The sequence below is a fragment of the Pipistrellus kuhlii genome, unplaced genomic scaffold, assembly GCF_014108245.1.
Source record: "Pipistrellus kuhlii isolate mPipKuh1 unplaced genomic scaffold, mPipKuh1.p scaffold_m20_p_15, whole genome shotgun sequence".
Taxonomy (NCBI): Eukaryota; Metazoa; Chordata; class Mammalia; order Chiroptera; family Vespertilionidae; genus Pipistrellus; species Pipistrellus kuhlii.
Window position 1 is genome coordinate 1,356,576 of NW_023425460.1, and position 13,982 is coordinate 1,370,557.

A 13,982-nucleotide genomic window follows, 5' to 3' on the forward strand; every position below is an offset into this window, starting at 1 on the left:
TCCAATTTGCACCTTGCTTTTCCCCCCACCTTTATATAATTTTCCTTACCTTTCCTTCTTAATCTCAAGTGCCTAAAAAAATAAAAAATATATAAAATTTTAAGCTACAAAACTGTTATTTTGCTGAGCATTTGAGATCTTGCTCTGTGGCATATGTCCTTGGTTTGGCTCAAAAAGCTCTTATAAAAATCTTCTACAGGCTTGGATATTTCCTACATAGACTGTGTCACAAAAAAATCAGGTAGTGATCATATTGCTAAAGAGAAAGTGAGCGAGAAAACAAGATGGTGCAAATGTTTCTTCAGCAGAACTTGGCAGGTCATTGGAGAGAGAGGTCAACCTTTTGGCAAATGTCTCCAATCAGAGGGTATAGACCTTTATTCCCAACAGCATTCAACAGTAGGACCACCCAAGTAATGTCACTCATCATAGTCTGTAATCACAAAGAAACCTACAAATACAGTTCAACTTTTGTGGATCATTCTTCATTAGAGACTGAAATGACCAGCAAATGTGAGCCTTTTTATACACGTGGCAGATAACATTTGAATGTAAAGTTATAAGCTGACATTAAGTTCATTTATTATTTTCTTGCAGCTTGGACAATGTGAGTTATCCAAGATTCTTATGACCTTATGGTATTTGGAAAACATCACCTTCAAACCTTAGGACTAGATACAGAACTGCCTTGCCACTAAAAACACTGCCAGAGACAAGCTCTTTGAGTAGTCCTGAGGCCCGTATTGTGTGGCATGCCCAGTAGTTAGTCTTCAATAGAATTCAAGAGATCTGGTAGAAGATAGACTTTGGTTCAAATCTTGTATTTGCAAACTTCCTTATTCTTTGAATTAGAAATTTCACTTAACTGTACTGCAGGTTTGTCACTTATAAGACAAGGATATAAGTAGTTCCTACCTGATGTATTTTTGGAAGGAATTCAATGAAAAAATGTAAATTCTTGTCAAGCATTAAATAATGTTAACTTAATTACTCTGACATATCTTATTTCTCATGTAATTTAATATAAGAAAAACTAAACACATACTTTTTATCATAACCCCTCTACAAGCACACATACAAATATATTTGTGCATAAATCCCAATTTTATTTTATAAGAAAACATGATATTTTCAAATGACTGAAAACACCTTTGTTCATATAAGCCTAGGTTAGAGTTTTCAGCACAGAGAAAAATGATCCTTACTTCTATATCTCTAATGAAATTTAAAAATTAGTGCATTGTATGAATTCATTTGACCAACATGTGAGCCTGTTAGGTTTCAATAAGCAGGGTCACATTAAGGAAAATAGCTTCACTTCATATCATCCAAACAGAGTTAGAAACATTTTTTTAAACCTGGTGGATGAATATATATGATCCTCAATAAATAGAAAAGTTTAAGAAATAACTGTCAATTTTGCATCTTTACACATTAAACTGTAAACATTTCTATTATAGAAATCTCAGTGTTTCTTCTTAAACTTCAAAATATATAAATTCTTTCAGAGAAAAGTTAAAGGATTTTACTTAGCAATCTGATTTTTCCCAAGTTTCATAAAACTTTGATTTTTAAAAATGTATACTAGAGTTTACTCAGACTTTGCATATATTATACTATCCTAAAAACAATGTCAAATTACAAACAAGACATTTAACTGACAGTTCATTTTATTTTTCCATATAAGAATGAATCACATTTGCATGATAGGTTTCCCACAAGATCTGCAGCTCTCCCTGTGGCTTGTTAATATGTTTGCAAATGGCATTGCACCTGCTTTTATACAAACATCTTTGATGCCTAGGATATCCAATGCGTCAGGGCATTGTCAGAAAAATAGCTGCATGACAAATAGCTTAAATGGATGTAATGAGATATGCTCCATGATTGAGCACCGCACAGTAACCAGATAGTTCTCAGAGGAGAAATGCCTCTTCATGATCCATGTGCCTTCCAAACTTTGCCAATCTGATGTGCCCTTTGGCCATCTGGATTATCGGATGGATTTCTCACATACCTCGATGAGTACTTGTCTATTCTATCTCCTGACCTGTTCACACTTTGAGGGAAAGTTTAAACATCTGACTCTAAGATTCTCAATTTCCCCTCATGCATACATGAATGAGTAGACTAAGTCATGAATTCAAAGAATCTTTTTCGATTATTGGTTTAATATGAATTAATTTTTTATCACAAACGTTTCACAATTTTGTGTTTTCACCACCTTCGAGTTACATTAGTTAACTTTTTTTTAAACTATTATTGTATTCCAGAGTGGTATTTGTTGTTGAAATTTCCATTTGCCGCAATCCCAAAAGCACCATTAAGAGAAATTTATGAATGTAATTAAAGAAAAATCCTTTTAAATGCTGACAGTTTTATGGACATTAGTTTTGGCAGGGCTTATTCAATAAGATAGTTATTCTTTACAATTAATAAATCAAGTCAGAAAACTTTTTGGTTAAGTGTTTTTAGTAAAGCTGATATCTCTCTCTAGTATAAAGAAGTGACTCTAGAGACCTCATAGACCAGATAGACTGAAGTAGAAATCTCACTCAAAAGTGGAAGCAAATTGAGTAAGGACAGCTTTGGACAGTGACATCACTGGGTACAGTTTGTCTGGTTTGGCTGGTACTCAGCTTAAATGCTTCTTCCTCTGGGAGGTTGCCTCTGAACTTCCCAAGCCCATTTAGTTTCATTCTTTATTATATTTTGCCTCTGTCATTTTTATTTATAGCACTTCTTATATCTCTTCAAATACATGTAACTCTCTTTTTTTTAGGGTCAGAGCCTTTAGACTTAAAGGGATGTGGATTTTATATCTGTATCTTCAATATCTTATATATCTGGCACATAGTACAATAAATGCATGCTGGTTAAATAATAATAAGGTTCCTGAAGCATATGATGTGGAGTTCCCTGCTCTAAAAAGGAATTTGTATGAAGCATTCAGGTTTTGAGTCTGATCAACAAGGGTGCACAGAGAAGTGGCTCCTGGGTAACAAAGACTTGGAAAGAAGGCACCTGAGTTTCTGATTATCACCTTGTGATCCATGTTCCAACTCAAGGAAAGATGAAATTAGCATTGCCCAAGGCAAGAATGATAAAGTTGAGAATAAAGGTATTCAGAACTCATTAAAACAGAACTGGCACTAATTATTTTCTGGTACCACAATATACCAACCTGACGGCTATACCAGCATTTCTGCTTCCCAACTGAATTGATACCTAAAGATGCCTTGTTACTGGGATGATGTCACTTTCAATGAAAGAACTTTTATTTATGTGAATTCTGAAATCTCAAATTAAATATGAAAATATTTGTTTTCAAAGCAACAGAAATAATTTTACATATTTAGTTAGAGCAACCTGTGAGGGTAAATAGTGTCTAGAACTAGTGAGATCAGCAGAAACAGTTTATTTGCTAACATACTCAATATTACAAACAACCCTTCATTTGTCACCACTATCTATAAGCATATGTCCTCTCTTCAACTTTGACTTTTTGCCCATCCCCTTTCCTCCACAGCAATCTCTTCTGCTGGAGTCAATATTCACACAGAGAGAACTCATTGCCTATAAGGCTTTACAGCAAGATTCACTATGTTCTTAGTCTTGAGTTGCATATAAATGATCTATATAATGTTTTTGTACTTTTTACCAACTGGTTATTCAATTATTTTAAATTTTTAATCGGCCTTTTTATACATATCTTGGTTCTTTAGCAAATTATTATGCTATAAGGTGCCAGTGTCCTCAAGACTAGAGGTCCTAAGGAAAAGCCCAGTAGGATGGTGACTGGTTAATTATCACGTTCAGCACTGATCATTAACATTGATATAGCAATTTCTGTTTACTATAACCATGGCCATCCACATGTGGGATCTGAAGCTACCCTACCCGCACCACCCCTGAGCTACCTCCTGCATCAGCAGTCACTCTGTTCCATAACACCTGAACTGAAGCCTCTGTCCTCAAAGCCTTCAATCACCACAGTGCAGCGGGGCAAATCCCTATCCACTATGGCCAGTACCCATCATCCTCAAAGTGACTGTGGATGCTTGCTGTTCATCCTTACCATCATCAACAAAGGAGGAAAGTATCAACCAACCACGTATCCTTCACAACATACAGTTTACACTCTACTGCTTGACCATGACCATAAATTTCTGTACTTCCTAGCCCGTATGACTACAACTGCCTTTCCATGCCAACAACTTCTTTGATTACTCCCATAATGACTACTCATTGATTCCCTTGAGATAAAACACCATTTCTTCACCCACCTTACATTCCAGAAAGCTTCATTTGAATATTAACCTCAACTTCATTGCCCTTAGGAGTTTTCATCACCTCAAATTTAAAAATCCCAAACCTGCAGGAGTTGAGCTGTCTGTCTCCTTTTTCTATAATCTAATACCGTGGTGATAGAGCACTAATACATAAGACCACACAACAGAGAGATTCAATTCCCATTTAAATATGTAATCACTAATCACTAATTAACCCTAAAACTTCCAGCACAACTACTAAATTGACATCTCCCAGATATAACAAAGACATCTACTGTAGAACTCAACATTTCCAAACTTAATCTTGGAAACATTTCTCATAAATTTGTTCCTTTCCCATATTGTTTTTCAGTACAAGGGCCCACATTTTATCTAAATATGAAAACTATAAACTCTGCAGTTATCCTAGGAATTTTCTCTTTCTAACCTTCAACCTCAGTTCTTCTCAACTACTTATTGATATCATGTTTTAAATATCTATCATTTCTATCCTATATCTTGCTTGGCAATGGTATTAAAAAACTTACAATTTTATATTTATCAGTATTAATACCTGATTATCATCTGTAAGCTTACTAGACTCTAAGCCCCATTGAACCAGGGTTTTTTAGTCCCTTTTTACTCATTATTTTATCTCTAGAATGTTGCAGTTTTCTTTACGTACAGTGAGCATTACATAAATATTTTCTGAATAAATAGGTGAACAAATAAACAAATACAAGTAAATGTATGTATCACAATAAACATATCATATATGAAGCAAGTATCCATAATCCTTATCATGTAAGAGAAAATCAGAAGCTTAACGAAGGTCAATTAAGCAGAAAATTATGAGTTTGGAAATAAATTTAGGCCATCTCCATTTAACTAAGTTCAACTCTGAAGAATCTTTCCACATTAGCACCATGATGCATATCAACCTCATACAAAACCTTTTTATTTTCCATTGTATTTTTAATTTAGACTCAGAAGAGTGTGACCCATTCTTAATGTAATTATCTATGGGTATAGAGAATCATTCCATGGAAGGCATTTTAATGTTTTTAAAAACACTCCATTCACTGCTAGTACTTTCAAAAGAAATATTTTAAATTTGTAAAATGAAAAGTTTATATAGTCCATACTCACAATTAAGATTGGTACCAAAATGTTTCCAAAGCAATCATCATATGAAAGGAAAAGGAATTAGAGCAGAAAATAACAAAAGTGACATTTTTAAACCATCACAGTTATTTTCTATCTCTTATTGGGTGTTTGTCATCTTGTAAACATTGTGCTAAGCAATTTATATAAGCAATAAAAGAGGAACGATTATTATCCCTATTTTACGAATAAGGAAATTGAGAATTAGAGCAAACAATCAAAGCCAGGAGCCAAATCTAACTTCTGTAGGATTCCAGAGCTGCACTTAACATTAAATTGACTTCCCAATAAGTAGTTAAGCCTTTCATTTTGAGCCATTACTTAGTGAAAAATAGACAAAAACATTTTTTTCTACTAATAGCATCTGATAATGAAACATTTCAAAATATAATTAGATGGAAAAGAAAAACAAAGACATTTCAAACTTCACTTTTTCCAGATTTTTAAGACGCAAATGTTTATTCTTACCCATGAATTCAATCCCCAAGTGGTCTGCTACACAGAAGTCAGCATGTGAGAAAGAGAAACAGAAAGAGAGACTGTGATTAGAAAAATTTTCACATGGAAATCAATGTATATAAAACTCTCATTTTAAAGGGGAAAAAAAGTGTCTATTTTATTTTTATTTTTTTAAATATATTTTATTGATTTTTAACAGAGATGAAGAGAGAGAGAGAGAGAGAGCTAGAAACATCGATGAGAGAGAAACATCGGCTTGCTGCCTAAAAAGTGTCAATTTTAACTGCATATTTTTGTGGGAAAGATAATTTACAATTGCCCATAATAAGGGATGCTCTGAACATGATTGGTATTTTTCCAAAGCCTGAAACTTTAGGTGCAATAATATTGCATCTGTTAGCAAGTATAAAGTTAGGCCTTAAGAAAGAAAGAAATGTTCACACGAAAAAATGTGGTACTAAATTGATTTTTAGAAATCATGGTATTTTATGTAAAACTAGAGGCTCAGTGCACAAAAATTCATGCACTTGGTGGTGGTGAGGGGGGTGTCCATCAGCTCAGCCTGTGCCCTCTTTAAGGAGGCGGAAAAGGCTCCCGCCACCCCTGCTGTGCTTGCAGCCTTCAGCCAGGTTTGTGGCTGAGCAGAGATCCCCCTGTGGGATGTACCGATCACCAGGGGACAGCTCCTGCATTGAGTGTCTGTCCCCTGGTGGTCAGTGTGCATCATAGCGACCCATTGTCTTGGTACTTCCACCATTAGAGTCAATTACCCTTTTATTATGTAGAATGACTACTTGTTCAACATATACTTATTGTACTCTCTGCTATGAATAAGTAGAGAACTTTTACATGATTAGCCTTCACCAGGTGCTAATCACCTTCACTAAAAAAGCATTAATGTTGTATTTTTTTCCTGTTATTTGTTAGATGATAAAACTGCACTTCAGCAAGATTAAAAATCTTACATTGGCCCCAAATGATGAGCTGATCTAGGGCACAAATCCAGCTGATCTGACCCTCAAGCCCTCTGACTGTTAAGCTCCACAACTTCCTACCAAAAATGAATGACCATGTGCCATGTACACGCGGACTTCCAATGGTTTTACCGGCTAATGTCTGTCTGTGATCAGCAGAGCGATAAACTGAGCCCAGCTCTGCTCAGGCATTCAGCCTTAAATGTCCGGTCATCTAGATGGTGCCTCACTTAATCATTCAATTATTCACTCATTCACTTTTTTATTTTATTTTTTAAAATTTCTTCTTGATTATGGTATTGGTATCACATAATTGTCCTCATCCTCCCATTCTCACCCCAAACCTCTCCCCACATACTCCCCCTCCCCACTGTTGCCTGTGACCACTGGAGTAGGCTTATATGCATGCACACAAGTCCTTTGGTTGATCTCCCACCCTTTCCTCCACCCTCCCCTACCTTCCCTCTGAGGTTTGACAGTCTGATTCATGCTTCCCTGTCTCCAGGTCTGTTTTTGTCCATCAGATTATGTTGTTCATTATTTCCCCTAGATGCATGAGATTATGTGATACAAGAAATACACTTATAAGAACCGAAAATGAGACAAGCCATAATGGTTATGCTGAGAGGCAAATGAATCAGTCTGTAGTGAGTTTCTTTCTGGGCCAACAGTTCTTTTGAGTACCAATTTCAATGTCAAACAGTTACTTATGTGTACATGTCAGAGATGATATGTATCTTATTTTATTTTATTATTTTATTTTATTTTTGTCTCTTCATAGCTTTGATTCCTTTCACTTCTCTCTCCATCTCTGTCCACTATCCAGGTGTCTGTTCCCCTCCAGGCCTCAGTCCTTCTCTCAGTCTTCCTCCACCCACCTTTGTTCCTTCCTCCAGGTGTGTCTCTCACTTCTCTATCTCAGCTTCTCATTCCCATATCCCTCTATAGGCTGCTATCAGCTCCCTTCCAAGCCCTTCCAGGCCCGGCATCCACATCTGTTGAAAAGTCTCCTTCCTGAGGACATCCTGATCTCATTTACCTCTCCCACCACCACCACCACCACCACCACCACCATCACTGCCGCTACCACCACCACCACCTTGCAGCTGCTGCCATGGCCTCAGTTTCCCCAGACTCCCTCTTATCTCAGTAAATATTGGAGGTTCTCACTGCACAGCCTGGTTACCATTCCACTCATTCACTTTTTAAATTCCTTTCATGAATGATGATTTCTGTTGCAGCAATATGTTACATAAATGAGAATAAATGAAAAGAGTATGGCTACATTGTATTTGTTCTAAGACTGATTACTGAGCTCCCTTTTATGAATTCTTTATTTAGCAAAGGAGTTTTTCCTTTTAGAAAATATGTACTTAGTTATCTTGAATAATTCAGTGCTTTTCCTATTTGTAAATAATTCATTTTTTAATTTCATTGTGGTAAAATATATATAGACTAAAAATTGTCATCTTAACCATTTTAAATGTACAGTACAATGTCATTAATTGCATTCACAATGTGGCAAACATAACCACTATATTTCCAAAACATTTCCATAACCCCATAGAGAAATTGTACCCACTGAGCAATTTCAATTTTTCCCTCTTTGCAGCCTCTGGTAATTTCTAATCTACTATTCTCTGTCTCTACAAATTTGCCTGTATATAGTTCATTTTTTTCATCTATTATTACTTATATTAACTGAGAATGACTCATATAAGGAAGATGGTAACAGGGTTTTATTTTTTTATTTTATTTTTTTAATATATTTTATTGATTTTTCACAGAGAGGAAGGGAGAGGGATAGAGAGCTAGAAACATCGATGAGAGAGAAACATCGACCAGCTGCTTTCTGCACACCCCTCACCAGGGATGTGCCCGCAACCAAGGTACATGCCTTTGACCTGACTCGAACCTAGGACCCTTCAGTCCGCAGACCAATGTTCTATCCACTGAGCCAAACAGGTCTTGGCAGTAACAGTTTTTCAAAAGTAGATATTATACTTTCTTTACATGTCTTTTGTTTTGACTGGTTAATATATACTGATAGATATTTAGCACACTTTCATGAAAAGAAACAATTTTTGTTCTCCAGTAATTCAAAAATCAGTGGGGGCACACAGAGAAAAGGTTCTGGTAATTCTCAGTAACTGTGCTATAGTAGAAAACAACAAAAACAAAAAAAAATGTATTTTAGATGAGGAGGCCAAGGATCCATAAACTTAGTCCCAGGATAAAGCTAAAGTATAATATTATGTGAAAGGATAGCGATTGTAGAAAAGTTGGCAAGCTTATGTTTGAGTTCTAATGAGAGAGAGAGAGAGAGAGAGAGAGAGAGAGAGAGAGAGAGACCACTGGTATTTTGTTTCACTTATTTATGCATTCATTACTTGATTCCTGTCTGTGCCCTGACTGGATCAAAACTATATCAGGATGACACTCTAATCAACTGAGCTACCCAGCCAGGGCCAAATCTGATGATATTTTGTTCTATTTTTTAAAAATGAAAGGCAGTGGGAGTATTAAGTAGACACACACACACACACACACACACACACACACACACACACATATTAAATTCAATAAAAAAATAAGAAGGACACAAACAGATACTTGTATAATAATATACACACCAGCATTAATTATAATAGTCCATAGTGGAAACAACATGTATGTCCATTACCCAATGAAAAGAGAAACAAAATGTGATATTATCCATATAATGGAAAGTTATTTGGCATAAAAATGTCTGACATGCTTATAAGGTTCTCCCTCCTCCCAATTGGTGGGCATAGTTATGACATTACTGGCATCTGTCATAGAGACATCTCCAAGACATTGAACCATGAATCAGCACGTGCCAAAGTGTCCTGGAGCCCACCCCTTCCTGTTCCACCCTGGGTCCAACCCTCTCCTGTTCCTCCCCTTAAAAAGACCCCCAGACCAGCCACGTGCTGCTGATCTTCCATATCCAGGCAGCAGCCAGGCTGGGTCCATCCCCCCTCCCAACTCTTTCAATTCTGATTTCTCTACCTCCGTAATGAGTCCCGCTCATTACTGGGGAATAAACTTTAAAACCTTGGTGGTCAGTTTCCTGCGCCTCAAACCTTACAATGCTGATATTTGCTACATGTCTGAACTTTGAAAGCATCATACTAAAAAGCTAGATGCATAAAAGAACACATGTAGTATAATTCCATTTATATGAAATGTCTAACAGAGGCAAATTTATAGACAAGAAAAGCACATTAATGGTTGTCAGTGGGACAGGAAGTGGGGGAAGGGACAAATGGAGAGGGACTGCTCAGTGGGGCAGGGTTTCTTTTTGGAGTGATGAAAATGTTCTGGGATTACATAATGATGATGGTTCCACAACTATGTGAGTATACTAAAGCCCCAAATTATGTACTTTAAAATGGTTATAACGGTGAATTTTATGTTAGTGAATTTTTGCTTCAATAAAAATATATATTAATCTGAATACAAACAAAGTTGCCATTGGAATTTTAATGGAGTTTGCATTAAATCTGCATATTGCTTTGAGTAAAATGACCAATTTTAATATGTTTATCCTTCCAATCCATAAATGTTGAATATCTTTCACATCTGTTTGATAGGAGAGAGGGAGAATCAAGCTCCTTGAGTCTGGAGATTGTACTAGGAAGTGGGTGGCATGGTTGATGAATTTGAGGGAAATCTCAATACTTTAAGATGGAAGAAATCAGAATTTGAAAATTAGTCAAATATTAAGAAGTATATGTAGAATTCTTAAGGGAAAAAGAAATCTATCTTCTTTTAACATAGTAGAAAACTTATATCTAATCAATATAATTATAGTGCTCAGAAATACTATCAAGTAAGATGGCATTTATATCCTTGGGTTTTTTTAAAAAGGAAGTTCTTAATTTTTATAATTACATTTGTGACACCAGTGCAATATACAAATAAAATGTTAGGTCTCAATTAAAATCTCTCTGTCTTTCTCGCATGTGCACACACACAGACATTTCCATACTTTTATCAAAATGCTAAATACAAATCCTTATTGCAGATTTAAAGATACTAATAGATCTTGTTTTATATAAAAGGATCAATAAAATTCCATGAAGAGCACAACAGAAAAGCAATTAGTAATTTTGTCAACTTAGTTACATAGGACCTAAATCACAGTATTTCTCATAACCCTTAATTACTGATTTCTTAAAGCAAACAGTTTTCCTTGGATTATTCCAGAGTGTGTGAAGAAATCAAGAGGTGCATGGTGAGAATTAATCAACCAATCATCCACTTATTCATTCCCCAAGAAACTATTGATATGTGCCAAGAATTGCACAGATACTGGGGTGAAAGAGAAAGTACAAGACTTAAGCAAAAACATTTGATTTTCCTTATGGTGCATAGTAGGATGTATTATTGCCATGTTTTTAACAGTTTGATTAACTTTTATATGTAAAAGTTATAGATTTTTAGAATATTCACACCCATTTTATATAATAGTGGCTCCTATTTATTGAGTACTTACTATGTGCCAGGAATGGATTTAAATATTATCTTGCAGAAAATTATGAGAATAAGATTGTCATCATTCTCATTTTCTATTAATAGATGAGGAATATAGGCAGAGAGAGTTCAAAAAATTTCCCTGAATTTGGGAAATGTGCAGGAAACCACATTGCTAGTAGGTGGTAGAAATACAATTGAACCTAAGCAGTTTGAACATCAGCCACTTTTTATACTCAGGGCATATGTTGACCTGAGTATAAAAAGAAAACCTAATTCTTACAAAATCATCAGGTGATAAGATGCCCAGGCAGGAGTTAGTCCACTAGGAGGACAAATTGTTTCCAGGTATCCTCAGGCACTGTAGAAGCACTGCTTATTTACCTGCTTACATTATTGTTATTATTATTATTATTATTATTATCATTATTATTATTATTATTTTGTTAATTCTCACCCAAGGATATTTTCCCATTGATTTTTTTAAAATATTTTTATTGATTTCATAGAGGAGAGAGAGAGAGAGAGAGAAAGAGAAAGAGAGATCAATGATGAGAGATTATCATTGATCAGCTTCCTCCTGCACACCTCCTATCAGCAACTTGAGCATGTGCCCTTGACCAGAATTGAACCTGGGACCCTTCAGTTCACAGGCAGATACTCTATTGATGGTGCCAAACTAGCTAAGGCTCCATTTATTTTTAGAAAGTGTGGGGGGGAGTGGGAGAGACACAGAGAGAGAAACATCAATGTGAGAGAGATACATCAATTGATTGCCTCCTGCACATACCCTGACTGGGGCTGGGGATTGAGCCTACAACAAAGATATGTGCCCTTGACTGGAATGGAATCTGAGAGCCTGCAGTACATGTGCTGACACTGAGGCCACTGAGCCAAACCAGCTAGGACACACCTTAGGTAGAGGAGAGTTCCCTCTCTCTAAGAAACAAAATTGGCAAATCATTAATATTTCTTCATTGATTACTAGCAAGATTTCTTTGTACCAAGATTGGCTTATTTAAAGTTTGCTTGTATGTGTACCAAGGGATATAGAGAGTTCTGTCTGAATGTTTGCCAAACTGAAGCAAATAGTCTTAAAACTGGCAATATATTTAACAAATGCCAACAACTCTGCTGCAGCCCTTAAACATTCACAAGATTTGTGGTCTGGTAGGTGACCTCAGTTTTATGTTTTTTTTATTTAGTATTCTGTAAAGTCAAAAACGCTTGGAAATTCAAGGCCCCCATGTTTCCAAAGTGTCCTGACTCCTTGTGTGTGAGCAATTCAAAGCCTCCTGTTCACAGGCTAGGCAGACAATTGAGGGTGACCAACAGTGTTCTGGGGTGTGTGTTGGGGGAAGAGCGGGAGGGGAGGGGGTAAAAACCAGTAACAAAACCAATACTTGACTTGATTTCAACCTTAGGGTGGGAGGAGACAAGTTGTGGTCCAACCCATGATGAAGAACTTACTGCAATGAAGCGCTGGGACAATGAGACATGAATGTGAGTTTCAGTTTCATTCCTATATTAAAAGTAACTGAACAAGGTAGTTCTATCATAGAATAATCCAAAATGTGGTGTTTAAACCCTAGTTTCCTGGAATATGGGAAAGCATGTTACATAAAAATATTACTTAATGCTTGAGAAATTTAGAATACTGGCTTAAAGTTCAACAGGCTTCTCCACATCATGAATCCCCAAAGGCCTTCTTCTGTGTGCCAAGGATCTCCTGGAGGGGGTTCCATAGGCTTTATTTCCCAGATTGATATAAACAACCACCTTGGCATGAAACCCCTGTGGAGCTAGTGATATAAAGTACCCACTCTAGGAAATACGTGCCAGATAAGTGTGGAGGAAACTAACCACTCAACTATAGAACATCTCGGCCATAAATGGTTATCTTTATAACTGCAATGAAATATGCCCCACTGTAGATTCCGCCAACAGATCCTTGTCAAGTGATTTTCAATAATAACCCTTTAGGAAGAGGTAGTCTGAAACAGAGAAGTCAACATTGGAGTTATAAAGATGACAAGTTGATTCTTGAATGTTTGCTGACCCATAACAACTGAGCTTAGTATTACCAAGTTTTTTCTAGAATCATTGTTAAGAGATATAATTGTCTCATACTTCAACAGTGGGCCTATGTGTTCTGCTTGCTCCCAGACAAGATCATAGACAAAGTGATTAGGTTCATATATCAAGATATTGTCATGTATGTCCAAGTTTATTATAACAAGCTGGGCAAACTAGGAAAGGCTTGGATACACTCTTAGATCTCTGAGTGGGAGGGGAACAAAGGCTGATGGAAGACCTGGATGTGATTGCTGAGGGAAGCTTCAGCCTGGAATAAATACATGGCTCTATATGCAACCAAACTCAAGGTTTGGCTACCTACCAAACTCGTGAGACGGGGGCTGGTGAAAAAGAAAAGAGGTTTATTCAAATGCTGGTAACTTGATAAAATGGGAGACTCTTGTAGCAAAGCCCATTTCAACATTTCAGTGCAGGCAGAGGTTTTTATAAGGAGGGAGAGGGAAAACAGAACAAAGAAATCAAGTGGAGGGGTGGAAAAGTTCTCTATGTGAAAGCCAGAACTATACATTCTGATAGG

General features: G+C 36.3%; 1 protein-coding gene across 1 annotated transcript in view; it reads right to left on the reverse strand.

Moving 5' to 3' along the window:
- NRG3 (neuregulin 3) overlaps positions 1–13,982 on the reverse strand; it is a 532,463-nt gene that overhangs the window by 107,308 nt on the left and 411,173 nt on the right. Inside the window, exon 4 of the mRNA XM_045582211.1 lies at positions 5,904–5,930. Coding sequence (XP_045438167.1) covers positions 5,904–5,930 — 27 coding nt within the window. The remainder of the gene's footprint in view (positions 1–5,903; positions 5,931–13,982) is intronic.